This window comes from Stylophora pistillata, chromosome 1 (genome assembly GCF_964205215.1).
Source record: "Stylophora pistillata chromosome 1, jaStyPist1.2, whole genome shotgun sequence".
NCBI classification, from domain to species: Eukaryota; Metazoa; Cnidaria; class Anthozoa; order Scleractinia; family Pocilloporidae; genus Stylophora; species Stylophora pistillata.
The window spans coordinates 33,759,739-33,778,242 of record NC_142519.1 but is presented as its reverse complement, the minus strand read 5'-3'; the positions used below and the strand labels follow the sequence as shown (position 1 = coordinate 33,778,242).

Genomic DNA, 18,504 nt, shown 5'->3' with positions numbered 1-18,504 from the left:
CCGCAATATCCTGCATTAATGGAGGATATTGCGAGGATTGTCCAACTTAAAAAGGATCTCAAAACGTGATATTGTGTGGACGACAACTGAACAGACATTAATCCATGCGGAAACAGGGGAGAACCCTTCAAAGTACTTTCTTTGTGTAGACGTGAGCCAAGCATTGTTTATTGCGAAAGAATAATTCCTTCTACACCTGCTTTCTAATGTTTTCAGTGGGTTTATCAAGTATTTACTAATATTTTTTTCATTTCAATTCCCGTCGATAATAGTGGGGGATATATTCCTCTGTATTTCCTTTAAAATCATGAGATAACTCCTTTCCTTCAAAAGTTAATGCAAGCTTTCCTGAGGCGCATCAGATAGCAACGTAAACAGTTTTTGGTATCAGATAATGATAATTTTTTTCTATTTAAAATCCTAATACGATTACTTCAACATTTGCTTTGACAGTAGCAGCAAACAGCCGACTGGCCTTTTCTTGCCTTGACTGAAGAGAACTAGCGATCAAAGCGGCCAGCAGGTTAGTCTATTAAAAATGTAGATGCCACATATCGGGGTGACTTTTCCCACTAAAAAATTAAGGAGTTCTTACTAAAGGACATCAGGGTCATCAAGGAAAAATGCCCTAGTAGCTGTAAGTCAGTCTTCGTAATAGTGAGGTTTTGCGCGGACTAACGTCTGCTTTTAACATCGGCAAATATACGACTGACTATAAACTCTCAGCCAATCAAATTAAAAAATTGTAAAATCTCAATGTTGAAAGCATACTTAGTTAACACTATGTAAGATCAAGGAGTGACATCCTTTGTTGTTAAAATTCGACAGAACTGAGAATGTAAGCCACGGCTCTGACATTTAATGCTGCGACTTTGTCTCTCTAAGGTAGATGTTCTTCGGACGATATGCACTTTTTTTCACGTGTAGTTAACTTAAAACGCTTACAATAAATGGAAATATCCATATTAATGGATATAATAACCTTGATCAGTTTATTTATTAAACAAAGTTTTTCAGTCGACGTTATTTGGGTCTTAACCGCCATAAAAGTTAGCTTGAAGTAATATTATTCACAACGGGCGGTAAAAAACATTTAAATGCATATAAACAACTTTTGAAGGCCACCTTTCCAATTATTGTGTCAATGATTATGTCATCCTCCGATATGGGAGGCTGTTTATTTAAATTCGAAAAACATCCACTGGGCAAGATGGCTTAGTTTGATTTCCATTCACTAATTAGAATAATGTGCTACTTCATTTGGATCTTTATCTCTTAACTATTTCCTTATCTTTTCCTTGACCTCCCCTCTATGCTTGTAGTAGTATTCCCTTCAGGTGACTTGTTTGCAAGAACAAAGGAGCATATTATATTCCAGCCTGGAGCTGAATTTACAGCTGAAATTTAAGAAATGATCTGTATTTTTCATATATGTCATAGAAATATCCTGGGAGTCTTCCAAAATATCGTCTTCGTATGTCTCTTATAGTGAGGCATTATCAGTCATTATATTCGCCAAGTATTTGAAGCTGGCCATCTCCGCTTGGCGGCATTTAAAACTAGATAAAGCACGTTTTCCGTCTGTCTTCCATAAGTTGAACGCTTGGATTCTTCTGTGACAGATAAACCAAATAACCAACTTATGAAGATAACTCGCCTCTTTATTTGCATAGTCAGAAGTAGATTACTCAAAAATTTCATGTTCCTTTATCGTTACCGATGACATGCAGGGATGCACCTCAGTGAAATTGTTCGGATATTAAATGGTACACGAATCAGAATCTTCATTCTCCTTTTCCCCTTCAGTGGTCAACAAACCACTACGGATTTCATTACAAACAAAGTGCTAGCCTGGCGATTTCCTGTGCGCTTTAAGCGATGATCGGGGAATTCGATGGGGCCGGGGAGGGAGGAGGTTGCTCGACGTCCCCTTTAAACACCTTTCCAAAGATTGAGTGAAATAATCACCGGTCGGCTTGTGATCAGAAAGTGGCTTTTCTATCAATTTTCGCGCAGAGCAAATTGACACAAATCCACCGGGGAAAGTTAGTGAATGTCGATGGCATCGGGTGGAAACATACCGAGAAAGCCTGTAGCGCTAGGGAGACTTTCAAAAAAGAGCTTTATAAACTATAACTACAGGTTGTGTTGCCGCGCGAGTTTAAAGATAAGTTCTTTTGATTCTAGTAGTCGTCGTCCATGCGAACAAGTCTCAAATCTTGAAGGGCGACAAGGCGAGGAGAAATTTGCAGAACCGTATATGAAAACAGTTATGTGGTCTTTCATTAGTTGTGCAATCGCGTATGCCAAGCTTGTTGACATAAATTGCGAAATGGTTCTGAACTGCTTAGAGAAACTCGGAAATTACTCTGAACCAGCTTTCCACATCCTCTCGGTTAGATTATTCAAGATCTGAGCTGGAATTCACATCTTCTGTCTCTTCGCCTAAGCGCTGTCTTCAGGTGGAAAAGAGCAGAAAATTACCGGAAAAATTATGTGGCGAAGAAATCTCTTAGTTTTAGGAAAGCGCTTCCATCATCCTTTTGTGATGATGCTCAGACCTTGTTATTGTCAAACAATGCATTTTTGTCCCCTCTTAATCCTAATGAATTTGCCGTGTCAGTCGCTAATGCTCTTTAACGGGAACAACCAAAGCAGAAACTTTTTTTGAAGCAATTTCCTCCCTCGCCTTAGCTGAAGATCGTAAAAGTCCTACACTTGTTGTAGGCTAAGACATATTTTCCGTCTAGTAAATACTTCACTGATTTCTCTCTCTCTTTCTTGAATGCGTCCTCCCTCCAGTTACAGAAGAATCTTTTCTGGTCCTCAATAATTTCTACTTATTTCGCCCAAATTTACTTCATTAATAATTTGTTTCTGATCACGCGTCGCCGCGTCATTCTCGCTGTTCAGTTGGATCACAACTTAGATATACAGCTACGTCATCTGCTTACTATACGAAACATCAGAGTTGGCTACATTAGGTCAGCAACTAAAAATTTCTGAAGGAGTAAAAGTGGAAGGCCTTGATATAGCTAAACAAAGTCGCCTCTGCAATTTTGGCCCCACTTTATTCGGATGGGTACAACAGATTAGGGAAGACACCACCTGAGTAAACTAAGTAAAATAACGCGATGCAAAGAGCACCCTCAAGAATTATCAAGATACCTCGGTTACCCTGACTTGTCTTTAAACAACATAAAACTCAACAGGAAGAAGGTTGGATAGAAAATAATGAAAAAAACCAAGCTAAGTTACATCTGAAATGTGATATACTAAGAAGACTTATTATCCAACTACACCTAGACGAGTACGAATAACGCCATAGACGAGTACAAATATCACGCGGTATTTGTACTCGTCTATTATAGTACCGGTTAAACTGGTTTTCTCGCATCGCGCAAGCGAAGAATTGGATTGTAGTTACGGAAAAAAAAAGGGGCGGACAATTTCAATCATATTTCCGACGATGAAGAGTCAGAATTGCTGACAAACATAGATCCAAGTTCATTTGATGAATCGAACGAAGAAAAACAGCTTGACGACCAGAAAATTTCTTCATTTAATGAAAAAATAGTAACAGCAACACAACAACGCGCCAATTCCGTTCCGCTTCGCATACTTCTGTCACGCACTCCCCGTAAATAAATATCCGCGAAATTCGCCCGCAGAAACAACAGTTTGGCGTGTTGGATAATAAATAACTTATTAGACGTTTTGTTGTGTAGTATCACTGAGTATTTTTACTAGTTATTTGTATTTTGACTCGCCCTACGGGCTTGTCAAAATACGACACAACTCGTAAAAATACTCAGCGATACTACACAACAAAACGTCTAATAAGATATATATATTATGAGAAACAAAGCGGGACTAAATAACTCTTTGGCCGGAGTGAGTCCTAAGTTAGCTACTTGTAGACAGTGAACCTCCCCATTTTCTTAACAGTGCACGTAATTTAGAGTTTTTCACTCATATTCTATCACCTGATTAGTTTAACTGAAACAATTTTAACTCAGTTGTACCGTTTGTATGGTATACACAGACTGGAATAGCTTAGTCAACTTGAGTAAGGTTTAAAAATGACTTTTGTCCTCAGCTGTATTTGCTCCTTTTAAAAAGCAATAAAAAGTTGAAGAGCCTGTTAATCTACATGCAAGGTTCAGTCAATTTCATCCGCTATATGATTTAAGACTTTTAGAATATAAATGTACACGTCCATGTTGTGTCTGCAAATGATGTTAACATAAAATCAAAAAATAACGTATGAAATTAATCTCTTGCTTAAATGTAAACTACAATGTGAATTATGAAGTTTGAATAGCAATGCTGAATCAATTTAACGTTTGCCTGTATTTCAGTGTCACGATGAAGTATTGTGAATGTTATTTAGAATGAATCGCACCCAGCTATGATTCTATGCAAACACAGGATATCAGACTTCCGGCTCCACTTAAATATGTGCACAGCATGAGCTGTGCTTTCACCTGAAGAGCCATCTGACGGCATATGTGTATAGGCTGCTGCATCAGTCTTCATTCCTATCCCTCATTATTTAACGATTTCATCGTGGTGAATACAATGATGATAACTCATCATCTTTTGTCACTTCTGTCACTTCCTTTGTGGATCAATCGGTCAATTTGTGATTCTTTTATTAGTGCTTTTTTATTGGTGCTTTTCAAAGAGATGGAAACGGTTTAGGGCCATTTTACTGAGTGAATTTCGTTCACGTTATTTCAGTTGTCACGTTTTCATAGCACCTAAGAAAACGCAGCGGATCATCCTTAACCAGTCACAGGGTGGTAAAAATCGATGCTATCGAAGACCAACGCGGGATTTCCTGCCGCAGGACTTATTCAAAGTGATCAAAAGACAATTTGCTACCCACATACTGATTTTCCTGTTGAGCCAAGACTCAATCGTTGAAGTCAACAAATACAATGAGTTATTCATAGGCGAAGTAAGCCTTGTTTGCCAAGCGTGGGTTTTATGGCCATTTGCCGTTTTCTGAAAAAAAAAAAGGGGGCCTGGAGCTACTGTGTTTAGAGTCTCTAACGTCTCTCACCCCGGGAACACTTTGATTAAAGTTTACTAACGAACCCCAAAACAAACGAATGGTAACATTCATAAACTGTCACTGTTAGTAGAATATCAGCACACCAAGGAATGACTTTCATGTCCCACAATTTCTCCACACTAAAACTAGCTCTTACAGCTACTTCGCTGCCGTCAAAGCTTGCGGTAAGCCGTTGTCTTCAACCTTTATTTTAATTTTTTTTTTTATAAAAAATAGCTCTTATTCCTTCTCGTTTGTTAAAAATGGCAACCTAAAAATCAAAGAAGGAAAGCCGCTCTTACTCCTTGGTTTGACGCGCCACTTTAACTGAATCGCAAAAAATTCTTGTTATCACATTCGGAACGTTTTGCAAATGTGAATTATTCCTTTATTGTGAAAGAAAATTATGGTTATCCTAAGAATGACTTCTTGTCGTAAATGTGCAAGACAGAACAATTACTAGTATTTGCATTTTTATGTCGACAAATATTTTTATTTTCCCTTTGTTCTCCTCACCACAAAGTTCTAGTCGAATGTCATGATTCTCGCTGATCTTTTTTAGAATAAGGCTAAATTAAAGTGGTATGTTTTATTTAACTAGGAAGAGGGCATTACTGATAGATCTGTTAGAGATTTAGCTCTCAACCGAATTTCGAATTTTAGTTTCGGTGGCAGCTGACAAAACTGAAATAACTGATTTCAAATTTTAGAAACTCCTTTCAGTTCAAATCAGTAACAAACTGAAATAATTGATTTCAAAATTTAGAAACTCCTTCTTTCAGTTAAAATCAGTAGTTTAGTAAAAGACAAAATGTAAAAAAAAAATATAACCATGAAAAATAAACAGATCATGAACATATTAATACTAGAAAGAAGAAAAAAACGGATTTGCATTTATTAAAACCAAGAACTCAAGCGAGCTCCCAGAGCTAATTCTGTGTTGAGCCCGCTTCCTTGTAAACCACGAAGGAAATTATCGACTAGGTCGGATTTTCTCTTTCACCTTCTTGCAACCATAGCTGCTTATCTCCCACCTGTCACATGAAGTCTGTTTCTCGCGATTCGTTAATTACTTGTCTTGAGCAGTAATCTTGGGAAACAATTTGTGACAGTTCATTAGAAATAATTTGTTCCTGTTACATGATTTTCGTCGATCAACTTGTCGTGCTGCCTGCGTTCACAATAATCTCCCTCGTTGCACAACCGAATACTTTAGGGTTACATCGAAATATTGTTCGTTCTCCGTGAAGGTATTAAGAAAGTTTGTGACCACAATGATGCATTCCTTCTAACTGTAAACAGTGCGATGCACAACAGCCAGTCTTTCGCCAGTACAGATTATAAAGTTCTGACCAATGAAAAGAGAGTTCGTCACTACCCTTGGGGAGGTTAAATTGTTATAGCTAGTTTAAGTTTGGAGATCTTTCAAACGTAAAAAGTTATGCTGACGTTTTCATTGGTCTCTCATATTTAGATTGTCGATATAGTGTGGAGGTTTTATGGGAGTTTTCGTTTCTTAATGTAAACAAAGTGCGTTAGTGTTTTCATCAATTATACTACACTTTTACTTTGCAGCTGGCTTTTGACGCAAAGTAACCAACAAACAACGAACATAAAAGACATCGCAGCTATCGTTTTGTTAGGTAGGTGGTTTTAAAATATGTTGCCACCAGCTATGTACCTTCCTCTCTTAGTGAAATGTTTATCGGAAAACAAAGGCTATGTGCGCATGAAAATTAAAAATCCTCAATTAGCACGAGTCGTTATGTTTTAGAAGCATTTCGTACGCCGGCCAAATTTAAGTTTTCAACTTTGTCAATTATCGCTTTTAATGAATTTTGCTTTCACTTTCCTATTAGAGTTGGAATGTAAACGAGAAAAACATAGAGAGCGTGTTCTGTGAACCCATCAGCCTAAAAGCTGAGATGTCCACAGAATATTAAAACATATTGCAAAAAGAAAAATCCTTCTTCCAGATTGCTGCTCAAACTACCGTTGTCGTGCGATGAATGCATTTTGGTAAACCACTGCGCACAAAATAAATGGAGAGCAAATATATGACGACTGTAATACGACATGGCTTATAATCTAAAGCAAATAAAACTATACTTCACGATTTGCCTTCCACGGCATTACAGAATGGACGAATCGTCGGTTCGAACTGACTGCAAATCACAATAAGAAGACAAAATTTTCACCCAAGACCGCGACTAATTCAGCGAAATTGTCATTGCGTTTGTCCTAAAAAGACATTTTACGTTTCTCGAAACAACTTCGACATTTGCTATCTGCCACTAAAATGTAAAATAGATGGTTTAATCAACCAAAGTAATGTTTATCTTTTGCAACTGAAAATAGTAAATGTTTTTATGCATAAACTTACTAACGCCCAGCTTGTATTAATTTGACAATAGTTAATGCTTTATTGATACCACTTCCATCGAGCGTGTATGAATGCGATTTCGTCAATCTGCAAGTCAAAATGAGCAAAATGATTTTACTTACTTTTTTTAAATTTCAAACAAAGAAAGTCTAATTGGTCGGATAAGCTTAATAATCATTTCACTTCAACGGTCTACTTGCAGCTGGGACTAGACTGGAACTAAAATTATCTCATTTTATGACCGCTGGTCTGAACCCACCGTTTGGACCTTTTTCGATTTCTCCAAAGCTTCCCCAACGATCATATGGTATTTGCAAGGAGTAGTGCCAATCAGCCTTAACAACTCAAAACGTGAACTGACGCCAGAATGATGACAGCTTTCCTAACATGTCCTTTTTAATGCCGTACATCATATGAGTTGGTTTTCAAAGGTTAACAGTTCAGATGATTTATCCCAGAGTCAAAGGGTCAGAACACACGAAGTTTCAGGTCATGGCACGTGTGACAAGGACGTTCATCAGGGTCAGTAACGCTTTGAAATTTTGGCTTCAGTCAACTTTGTAAAAATCATTTCCTTCAATTTTTTCTCTGAGCCACTTTACCGAAGTATTTTTGCCGTAGAAGATATGTATACATGGGAGTTCCTCAATACCATTTTTGGGGTTGGTTAATTATTCACAAACCCCAACCCAATCTCTAGTCAAGGCACACTTTTATTCAGGGGACACTTGTTTGGTCCTAAAGGTGTTCCCTAAATAGAGGCTTCACTGTATCCGAAAAAAGCATTTTCGCGTTCAACAGTAATGTTCTAATCACCCAAGATCGTGTGAGTTTGCTGAGTTCGCCTTACTTATCAATGCAAAAAAATGAAACTACAGTTGTCTTTATGTTACAGAGCTCAAAACATCAAATGCACCAGATCGAGCTTTGCATGAACGACAAGGTATTGTAAGAGCCCACAGCCTCGTAGCGCGCTCAGCATGTAGGATATTTCGGTGTTCAGTATTATTTAGGTTTTCTCAAAATATTTTCTCTCGTTTTTCGCAATATCTTTAGTATAAAATGAGACATAACACAGCTGCTTTGAGGTATAAATTTCATCGTTCGGTAGCTAGGCCTGTCAAATTGACTATAGATATCATCAATCTTAATAGCGTTCAGCTCGTGTAATAAAACCCTTCCTTTCAACAGGCGAGGTTTCTGGAAACAGATACATCAACTCAGCAGACTCAAGTCAAATTTCTATGTTCCGCTCTTAAGTGATTTCGGGTGCTTCGCAAAAAGAAATGTGAAGTCGTCTCCGCCGAGAAAAGCTCTCATTTCAAGAGGTGCCGATGCGCATAATTCATCAAAATCGAACGTAAAGTTGCCATATTGAGCGCGTTCCATGTTTTTCAAATTATTCGACGGAGGTAACTAACTTCAATACTAAGGCATCCTACTTATTTCGATGAGTTTTGGGAACTTTCCTGTGGGAGAAAGTTTTCTGCCATCTTTAAAACAAGCAAGCGAAATTTATCTTGTCGTTATGATTCCTTCTTTTCTCTACCTTTTTAAACGGCTTGCAAGAAGACTACTTATTCAATAACTCAGCAATGAACTTCTCCAAACAGGTGAAAGTGATGAGTGAAACTGAGAGGCCTGAAAAAGTGCGGTAAAGCCAGAGAGCTTGCGTGACCTTCAGTGGACAATAACATTCTGAACAACAAATATCGTGCTATTAGCGGAACAGGATCCAGTTGTTAACAGAACCGTGTAGCTAAATCGACTTCGATATGTAGCATTTTTCACGTTTATTGGATCAAAGAGAATCTTGACTTGAGAACTCAATAACCCTATTTTCTTTGTATATTTCAGAAAAGTAATTTCAAGCGTTAACATCCATTAGAATTATCCCACTGAACGACAATTTAACAAAAGGAATCCGCTCCGTCACCATGGTTCAAACCTTTGTGTATCCAGTCGTAGCACATTAGGTTTCTTTGTTCACGCATAAATTACTCGTGAATCGATCGGCAAAATCATGCAAATTTAGAGCGAATGCTTCAAGTCACTGGTTTAATTAGTTTCACATCGATGCACTATTTTTTAGAAACGGCTAAGAGTAAATCTCAATCGCAGCTCTTTGGGGCTTGTCACAACACTCTTCGAAATCCAAGGAGTAGATTCTCGTATCTTGTCGCTCAAGAGAAATATCTTGTCGATTAAGATAACTGGTATGTCTCCAAGCCACAAACTGAAAGCTTCATCTGATTGATTACACTCAATTTGCATCATTAACAATGTACTATTTCTTGTTTTGTTCTCTCAATCAGAGATGGATTCATCAGAGAATATTTCAAACGTAACCCCAAATGCACTTCAAACCGCGGAACCTACATCCGCGACTAAAATTAGCCCGGAAGCAACAAATATCGTAGCAGCTTTGTTCGTTGCGGTGCAGATACCAGTTGCCCTTGGAGGAAACTTCATCGTCATTGCAAGCTTTTACACGTTTAGGGACCTGCGCACAAAGTGCAACTTTTTCATCATCTCTTTAGCAATCAGCGATCTTCTGGTTGCGTTCATCGCCATGCCTTTTTGGTTAACTCTCCAAATAACCCAGAATGTATGGATTTACGGTGACATGCTAAAACAATTTTGGGACTGCATGGACATTCTGTGCGGAACAGCGTCTATAATGAATTTGACTGCGGTCAGCTTTGATCGACAGTTGGCGATCACGTCTCCGTTTCTTTATCCTAAAGTCTTGACGACCCGGCGTGTCATCTGTCTCATATGCTTTGTGTGGTGTTATGCTGCCACCATTTCATGCTTGGTTCTTATTTCAAGCAATGAGCACCAATGGCCGTATCCCAATTATCTGTGGTTCGTATCCGTACTGAGTTTCTTTCTCCCTTTAGCGATTATGCTGGTTATGTACGCTCGGATTTACTTAGTGGCACGTTACCAAGCCAGACAAATAGGAAGAAACTACGCCACAGATATCAAAGCCGCAAAAACGATTGCGGTTGTGATTGGTGGATTTGTCATCTGCTGGCTCCCGTTCTTTACAGTTGTTTTATCTTATGCAAATCGCACAAATATTCCTATCAGTTTCCTTAACGTAGCCAAGTGGTTAGAATACTTAAATAGCTGTCTGAATCCAGTTATTTATACCTGTTTAAACCGCACTTATCGGAGTGCTTTTAAAAAATTGCTTCGTCGTTGTCGCTTAAAAATTAAGAAAGATCAAAGAGAGCAGTCAAAGAGCAACACCATGTTAACCGTTTCGCCCATCGTTTCGATGGACGAAACACAAGCGCCGTTAACTGTTGTGAGACGAGAATGTTTTTCTAATCAAAACGAAGCCAAAAGAATAAGTGTTGGGACAAGTGATGATGTAGTTGAAAATTTTCCACTTAAAGAAACTGGCCCTACCCAAGTATGGCAATCCGAATGATGGTGCAACCTTCGATAGTCCTTTTATCTAAACTAAACATGGGTACAACTGTGATGTGTCGAGTGGAAAATTTATGAACTAATGGCAACTATGGGAAATTTGGAAAACTAAAGAATACGGCTGTGGTTCTCAAGCATTGTTATCCTCTCCAAATGAATTGAAGTTTTATCTTTAGAAGCCTTAAAAACTTATTTCAATATTCTAGCAATCTTCTACTTTGACTTCGTTTACTACTTCCTAATTATGAATAACCAGCTCGATCATGATTAAAGCTTGAAGAAGACGGTGACACGTCATCCTAGTAATTGGACAACGCGATAGGACTGCATTAAAGACTGCTATAGAGTCATGAGAAAGCTAAAAAGGTAACTGATAATGAGGATACGCAAACTTTGTTTACTTTCGCAGATATGACCGAGTACCGAAAAGAATTACAAACAAACAGCTGGCACTTTTATTACATGGACTTAACTAGATAAATAACGAAATTTCCCTATGCTTCCACTCATTTGTGAACAAAAATGCACTGGCTATGGTAAGCCTTCACGAAAAGAAAGAAAAGCACTCAGACAACATCATTAAGGAAACGGGAAAGCACTCAGATAACATCATTAAGAAAACGGGAAAGACTGAAAAGAGCAAAATTCAAGGTATAAACTAGGAACACACAGAGCGGTTCACCAAAACTTTTTCTCAAAGGTCTGGCCCAGCGAGTGGTATACGGGAAGTTCGTCCTCAGAAAGACAGAAAACAATCCTAATCTAAGTCTTGTAAATGCTGTTACAGCAATAGTTTTTACATGTAATCCATCTCTCTTATTTCAAGAGAATTTCTAACTGATTAAGCTCAATACAGTCAGAATGCTCCACTGCATATCGTTAGGCAATCGTTAAGTTTCTCAATAGACTGAGTGAATATTAATATTATATGTAGAGGAAATGAACTTTATACTGGTAATGTATGATATCGTCATTTCATGTTTTGCCTAGAGAGGTGTGTGTGTCAGTTTCTTCATCTTGTTTGCTAGGAGAAGGAGCGATCCGACTTGGATCACTGCAAATGATGAATTTCTCAGCGCTGAAAACTAACCAAGTCAGTCTCGACTCTTACTGAAGCGAAATCTTTGCATGTTGCAATATAATAAGTCCTTATTGAGCAAGCTTGTACGGACTTCAACTTCGTTTCGGTCCATAACAACGCAAAAAAAAAAAAACCTAACCAAGAATAACAGTATTTCAAATAAGGTAGTTTTGTTTTATTAACCGAGTTGATAATGCTCAAAAGTTTCAAAACTGACGTTTTGAACGTTAGCCCTTCGTCTTTCGCTGACGAAGGGCTAACGATCGAAACGTCAGTTTTGAAACTCTCTACGGTGGCAAATCAATTACGTTAACAACTCAGTTGATAAAACCAAAGTATCTTGTTACACTCCCCCAACGACGTAGCCCCAATTTCTTTAGAAACGTACCCCTTGTAGTCATTACCGGAGACCTCGCATGAAGTATCTAAAGCAACTATTGAAGTTGGGTGCTTATAATAATGCAAGGAAACACTGAATACCATTACAATAGCTCAGGTAATAAATAAATGTGTACAGCCTCCGTTTCAAAAAGCACTCAGTCATCATCAAGGGTTTCTTTATTTCGTACTTATTGGCTAAGTTATATGCCACTCTTTTAATCACAATCTATATTTCGTATTTTCTATTTTGGTGCCCTGTTACTTCTGTGCGATTTCATAGCCAAGGGGATCCAGGTTGTTTCCCAACAATGCAATCGACGTGTCTCGGAACAGCGATAGCATCTTTTGTAATTCGTCTTTCCTGAAAACCTGTGAACAGAAACAATAAAACACAAATCAAACAAAAGATATCACCAAATTTATGGAAAAATAAATCTGCAGGAGGGTTCGAGGTCTTCGAGAGTTGAAACTATGGAATATGTCCAGCTCCAATTATGAAGTGAATGACGTAAGATCACACTACCATCATGGGTTATGACTTTTTCAACAAGGAAATTAGTTCTCGTAATAAATAGCAATTTTAGTGAGGTGGCAAAGAAAAAAGTTCGGAAACTGACAGAAAGCTGTGTGGACAGTTAAAAGTATGTTAGAGAAAATTGAATTTCATTGTTCTTTGTTTGAGCGGAATTTTTTCCTAGACTGATTAAGCATGGACGACTAAGGAAAAAAAAGACGATACCTCATACAATCTGTATTGTTCGGAGGATATAACATCAGCGAGCTGTATACACTGCAAAATAACAATCATTTATAAGTTGCCCGCAAGACCGCTTGATGTCTTCAGAGAAGAAAAGACAAAAAAGTACCTGCTTGTACTGTTCTGTTGAGTATAGCACATTATGAAGAAGGTAACAAGTTAGTGGAAGACAAAGCTGTCTCAACAAATCAAGTTGATGGGATCGTTGCGAGTCTTTTCCTTCATCCTACAAAACAAAAGCAATATAGTAGTAAACTCCTTTCTTTAATTTTCCTATTCAAGCTCTGACACCTGACACTCTAGAGAGCCGAGGCTAATGAAAAGGATTATCATTCTTCAGTGCAAGCGATACGCCAAACTAGAAATAAACTTCGGTTTCAGTAGAAAGAAAAAAAAAGAGATAATCCCGTTTATCGCGTTTCCTTAGGTAAAATTTCCCTAGGATTAAGTGGAGTGTTCAAACTATTTGCGCTCTTCCTGTTAACAATTAATAAAAGAGACCAAATCTAAGTTAGACGTAGAAAACAAAAAGTTGCACTTCCCTTTTTTTCGACCTCAAAATTCATTCATATTCAATAGTGTGTGAAGTTGACATGATGACCCAAATCTGCAGCAGATATCTGGTTATCATGTCAAGGTTAAAGTCTGCCAAGTTTCCACGCCCCTCATCCATGTGGTGTTCTCAAAACTTTTGCAAACTCAGAGTTAAGGATCTTTTTCAGATCAATGAAAAAATGAATTATAAAACAGTTATTGAATTTGGTTTTCGCATGATATTATGTATTATCAAACCTGGTGTCTGTGTTAAAGGCTTCGGCAGATAACTCAGACCTCGACATTGATAATGAACAATTATTGGATGAGGTTTTTGTGATATCCAGAATAATCAAGGTCGAGGTAAGCGTTATCAGCCGAAGCCGAAGGCAGAGGCTGATAACACTAACCGAGACCTTGATTATTCCGGATATCACAAAAACCGAACCAATAATTGTTTTATTATACCTTGTTTTAAAGAAAATAAGGCCAAACGCATTATCGCTGCGAACACAGTTTATTTTCGAACACTTAAAAATGTACAACTGTGTGGTAAACACATTTTCACTTCGGCTAATTCCTTTTTGTCGTGTGGCTCCTGGATATTTTTCTCTCTAAGGTACTCGTAGAATAGTTCCTTCGCCACTTTTGTCGAAGTATTTTCCGAATCTTTATCTTCAAGTAATTTCTCAATTTCTCGCTGGGTCGATGAAGCGAATCGAGAAGCCATTCTTACCTCGCTGTCCGTTAACTTGACATTGCTCCACCGGAAATCATGCACTGCACGCGCAACCTACAGATTATTCACTAATCTGTAGGTACAGATTAGTGAATAATCTGTAGGTTGTGCTGTTTCCCAGAATTAACTGTGGGCGTTTAGCCAATGAGAAGACAGATGGTGACTACAATGTATAATAATTCATGATATCATGCTTCTCCTCATCCGATAACTGCTCCTTAAATGAACTGATCAAAGCCGTAGTTAACAGCAATAAGCAAACGCATTCTTACCGTTCTGTGGTCCACCATCCAGCCTCCATCCGGAAATAGAAGAACGTTATAAATCTTTTCCATTGCGGCCTAAACGAACACATTAAAAAAAAAGTTTGTTTTAAAAATACCGAGTGAAAGAGGCAATATTCAATACACAAAACAGCTGTCCTACCTTTGTGTGAATATCCAGCGAGTTCTTCCATCTTCCAAATTCCACCTGTTGTATGCAAATCGACAATCAATCAACTACTTATTCATTTCTGTATCTCATTTTCTGTGGAGAGCGGCGTGAACGACGAGTTGAGGCTTGCCATAACTTCTTTCTAAATCTTGTTTAGATTCAAACACATTCCACAAAGTAGTATATGTTGGAGTGGTGCTCAGTTTCGGTGGCTACCACTGACAGTCAACTAGAGATAAACAAGTTCAGAGAGTTTTCGATTACCTCGTACTGCTTGAGGCGTTGTTCATACGCCACCTTCTCAGTGAAGTTCGCGTGAGCACCATCGTGTGGTCTCGGCTGAACGAAAAACAAGGAAACAACAACAACAACAACAAAAAAGCAACCTAAATTGTAAGAACCTAATGTCAATTTGAAAGCCAGCAGAGAACATGCAAGAACAGAGAATTTGACTTACTGGTACATTGTGATGAAAATGTTGAAACCAGTCATTAAATGCATCAAGAGCCTCCTGCAGTTCAATTGATATGCTCTCTGTTAGACTTAACGAAAGATGAGGTAACTCACTGTAGGATCCGAATTTGCCCTTAATCGGTTATCATTTATACGCTATTTCATTAGCGACTCCGGTTTATCAACTTTAGATGACAAGGGCGCGCAATACTTTTGCTTGCCCTGATCAATTGGAGTGTGAAGGGCCGCAGCTTTATGGTATACTAAAGATCCTCACCAAGAAAGCTTTGATGCACAAATATTCTCGTATGGCATTATCGTCAGCAGCAGGCAAGGGACTGGTTCCACCCTGGTGAAAGTGGAGATACAAACAAGTTCTCAAAAGGTCATTGAAGAATAAAAAAGGTGTCTACACTTAACAAAAGGGGCTTGAGGGACTTTCTTGTTACCACTGCTAGACATCAAACACACAGTTATCGAGTAAGTCACTTCAGGAGTAAGTCACGAGGTACAAGAGCGAAAGCAGTTCCAGGGAATTACAAAAGTGGATTTCGCGATTGTTTCCTTTTAACCAGTAAATGTAAGATGTAAGGGATTATATGGAAATATTGCATAAATTAAGATACATTGCTTAGTGTTATTACCATTACCATCAGTATCATTATTATTACTGTAACTCATTTCTTTCTACTTTTTTTTCTGGGGGGGGATAGGGATGCTTTTTTATTTTTTTTTTCTTTCCATTGAAGGGATAACTTAGTTTCTGTTTTGCTATAAGAAACCTATATGACACCATAATATGATAGGCAGCCCAGAGTTAAAAAGTCAGTCAACAGCAAGTGTTTTTTTTCACCTCTTTAATTAAAATTAACGCACCTACAACAACTTCACGAAGAATACCTCACAGCTTTGTCTCAATTTCGCTTTACCTGTCCTCTTCCGCGCTTATAAAATTCGTTCATACAGGTTTTGAGTCGTAGTTTAATGATTACCAGGCGAAATAGTACGGATAATTTGGTAAATACGTCTTGACAGTTGACGGATTGAGTGTTAATTCAAAGCAACTTCAATACATTGATGCTCAACCCTTGCTGATCAGTGTCTTATTTTTGCATTCATTTTTCTCTACCGCGTTTCTACTATTCGAAGAAACAATTTAATTGCACATCACTTTTAAATGAAACGATCAATTACGACACAAAATAATAGCGATAACTTGGTCAGCACGTCAAAGGTTTACTGGAGCGAGAATTTCTGGTCGCTTATTTCGCTGTTTTCATAGGTTATGACACCTGTATGAAGTAATTGTTGATATACAAAACAGTCACCATAGATCCTAGGATGTTTTTCTTGAGTAAGCCGCTAAAGGTTTGTACTACAGGTTCCCCTAAGCGTTGGCGAAAAGGTCCAGTCGGAAAATTACCTGAAATATGGAACCCTGTGACCTGACCACCTCCCGCGAGCGATCACCAAGACTTTACATTTCGTTTAGTCGCTTACGGGAGGTTCGACTGTACAAAGCTAAACTTGATTCCTCAATCTTGTCAAATGGAAGTCGTCATTGTTTAATGTTACCCCCAAAAATTTTCCAATCGATAAGGATGATAACAATGAGACACTTCTGGGATTGCAATTTAAGTTTCACACTTACCCTCAATTGCCATTCTTTATGAATTACGTGAATGGAGTCCACCGGAATCTTTTGGAAAACCTCACGAGCTGCGGCGTGCTTTCTCGTTGCTTAAAAGAAATGAACACAATACTTCCACTTATTATTCAACCACAATTCCAATTTACCATATTAGGGCAGCGGAACGCGCAAAATATGCCACGGTGTACTACTGAAGAAGGCAAAAATATGGACGGAAAGCGAAGCAACAAAATGGCTGCACTGAACCATCTAAACAATTTATTTTTCTCAATTCAGACTTGACCATTTAGGGAAAGAACTTCAGCGCGTATCAGACTTTCTTGTTGGTCACAAAGAACACTTTTAAAAATGAATTCGACGAAGGGCTAACGCTCGAAACGTCAGCTTTTGTAATCGTTACGGTGGCCAATTTACCATTTCAACTTTGTTGATATATCCAAATTATTTCGTTACTCCCACCGAAGCAGCCCCAAACAGTTTCTTTCGAAACTATCAGCCTTTATTCACTTTTAAAAATGGGTTTGCTTATAATGTTTTCGTCTTTCGCGATCGATATGATGCTCTTAGAAGACCGTAGGAGCTCTTACGCAGACAGAAAAAACATAAAAATGAAATAGAACTTAGTTCTTATTAACCGAGCGGGAGGTCTGTATGGGAGAATCTTGACTGAGGTCGCCAGTACAGACCGAACGCGGTGAGGTCTGTACCAGCGGCCGAGGTCAAGATTCTCCCATACAGACCGACCTAACTCGGTTAATAAGATGTTTATTATATGGCTGTGTCTTATATGCCAATTTTTTATATTATTTGTACCTTTTTATTCTAGACCGGTCTAAATGCCGGTCTAGATGGGAAAATCTAGACCGCTTTCAATATTGATTTCAGCCAATCAAATTCGTGAATTCGGTAGTTCCCATTCCTTGTGAGACACAGCCATATAATAAAGTGGAATAATAAATAACTTGATCAAACATATGATAAGAGCGGACGTTTTGGTCATTGCTTGAATTCTTTTTCGCCCCTACGGAACTCGGAGAACACCACGCAATTTGAAAAACCTTCTGCGCGAGTAAATTTCAGTATTTTGGTGCGTAAACATATCCTCCCAACATTAGCTACATTTAAGCTATATCGAGGAGGATTATAATTTAGTAGCAAACTTACCGATAAAGCAACGTATAATCGCATTACTCTGTTTAAGAGCTTCACTTCGCTGGGAAGGCTCAAACACCAACCATTCAATGGCTTCTATCTTTCTGCGGTCCTCCTACAAAAACAAAACAGATATAGATCTCGTACTTGACCTTCTCTACATCGTTCGAATGAATCCGAACCTCCTGTTACACCAAAACAAGACTATTCTTTGAAAAATGTACTATCCGTCCTTGTTGTGTGTAAAATTTACAAGCGACATAAGTGGAGTATAATCACGATGAAACAAGTAGAACTAAACGATGAGTTAATTTTGCTTTAGGAGGCTCACATAAGAATAACATTCGGTGAGGAATTACTTACTTTTGTAGTAGCAGCTTCCAGAGCGGACGACATGCCTTTTTCGATCGCAAATTCTTCCTAAAAAATGAATATTAA

General features: G+C 38.2%; 2 protein-coding genes across 8 annotated transcripts in view; one reads left to right on the top strand and one right to left on the bottom strand.

Moving 5' to 3' along the window:
• Positions 1-420: 420 nt before the first annotated feature.
• On the top strand, positions 421-11,874 carry LOC111323762 (alpha-1B adrenergic receptor). Of its 4 annotated transcripts, none has more exons than XM_088752877.1 (4): positions 421-523; positions 6,635-6,702; positions 7,731-7,964; positions 9,758-11,874. In XM_088752877.1, exons 3-4 carry the CDS (start codon positions 7,856-7,858, stop codon positions 10,882-10,884), a joined length of 1,236 nt encoding a protein of 411 aa, XP_088609003.1. In that variant the 5' UTR covers positions 421-523; positions 6,635-6,702; positions 7,731-7,855; the 3' UTR covers positions 10,885-11,874. The 4 variants fall into 4 exon arrangements, with proteins under 4 accessions (XP_088609003.1, XP_022782926.1, XP_088609009.1 ...); XM_022927191.2 differs by having other exon boundaries at positions 7,645-7,964; XM_088752883.1 differs by lacking the exon at positions 7,731-7,964.
• A 630-nt stretch (positions 11,875-12,504) lies between these two features.
• Positions 12,505-18,504, bottom strand: part of LOC111323713 (nuclear pore complex protein Nup107) — an 80,221-nt gene continuing 74,221 nt past the window's right edge. For 2 of the 4 annotated variants that reach the window (XM_022927132.2, XM_088752864.1), the window contains 11 exons: positions 18,430-18,486; positions 18,079-18,181; positions 16,915-17,003; positions 15,541-15,612; positions 15,268-15,321; positions 15,075-15,149; positions 14,802-14,846; positions 14,648-14,716; positions 13,212-13,328; positions 13,085-13,135; positions 12,505-12,714 (listed from right to left, as the gene is read on the bottom strand). In XM_022927132.2, coding sequence (XP_022782867.1) covers positions 12,604-12,714; positions 13,085-13,135; positions 13,212-13,328; positions 14,648-14,716; positions 14,802-14,846; positions 15,075-15,149; positions 15,268-15,321; positions 15,541-15,612; positions 16,915-17,003; positions 18,079-18,181; positions 18,430-18,486 — 843 coding nt within the window. In that variant the 3' untranslated portion in view covers positions 12,505-12,603. The other 2 variants (XR_015998597.1, XM_088752871.1) reach the window with 2 other exon arrangements.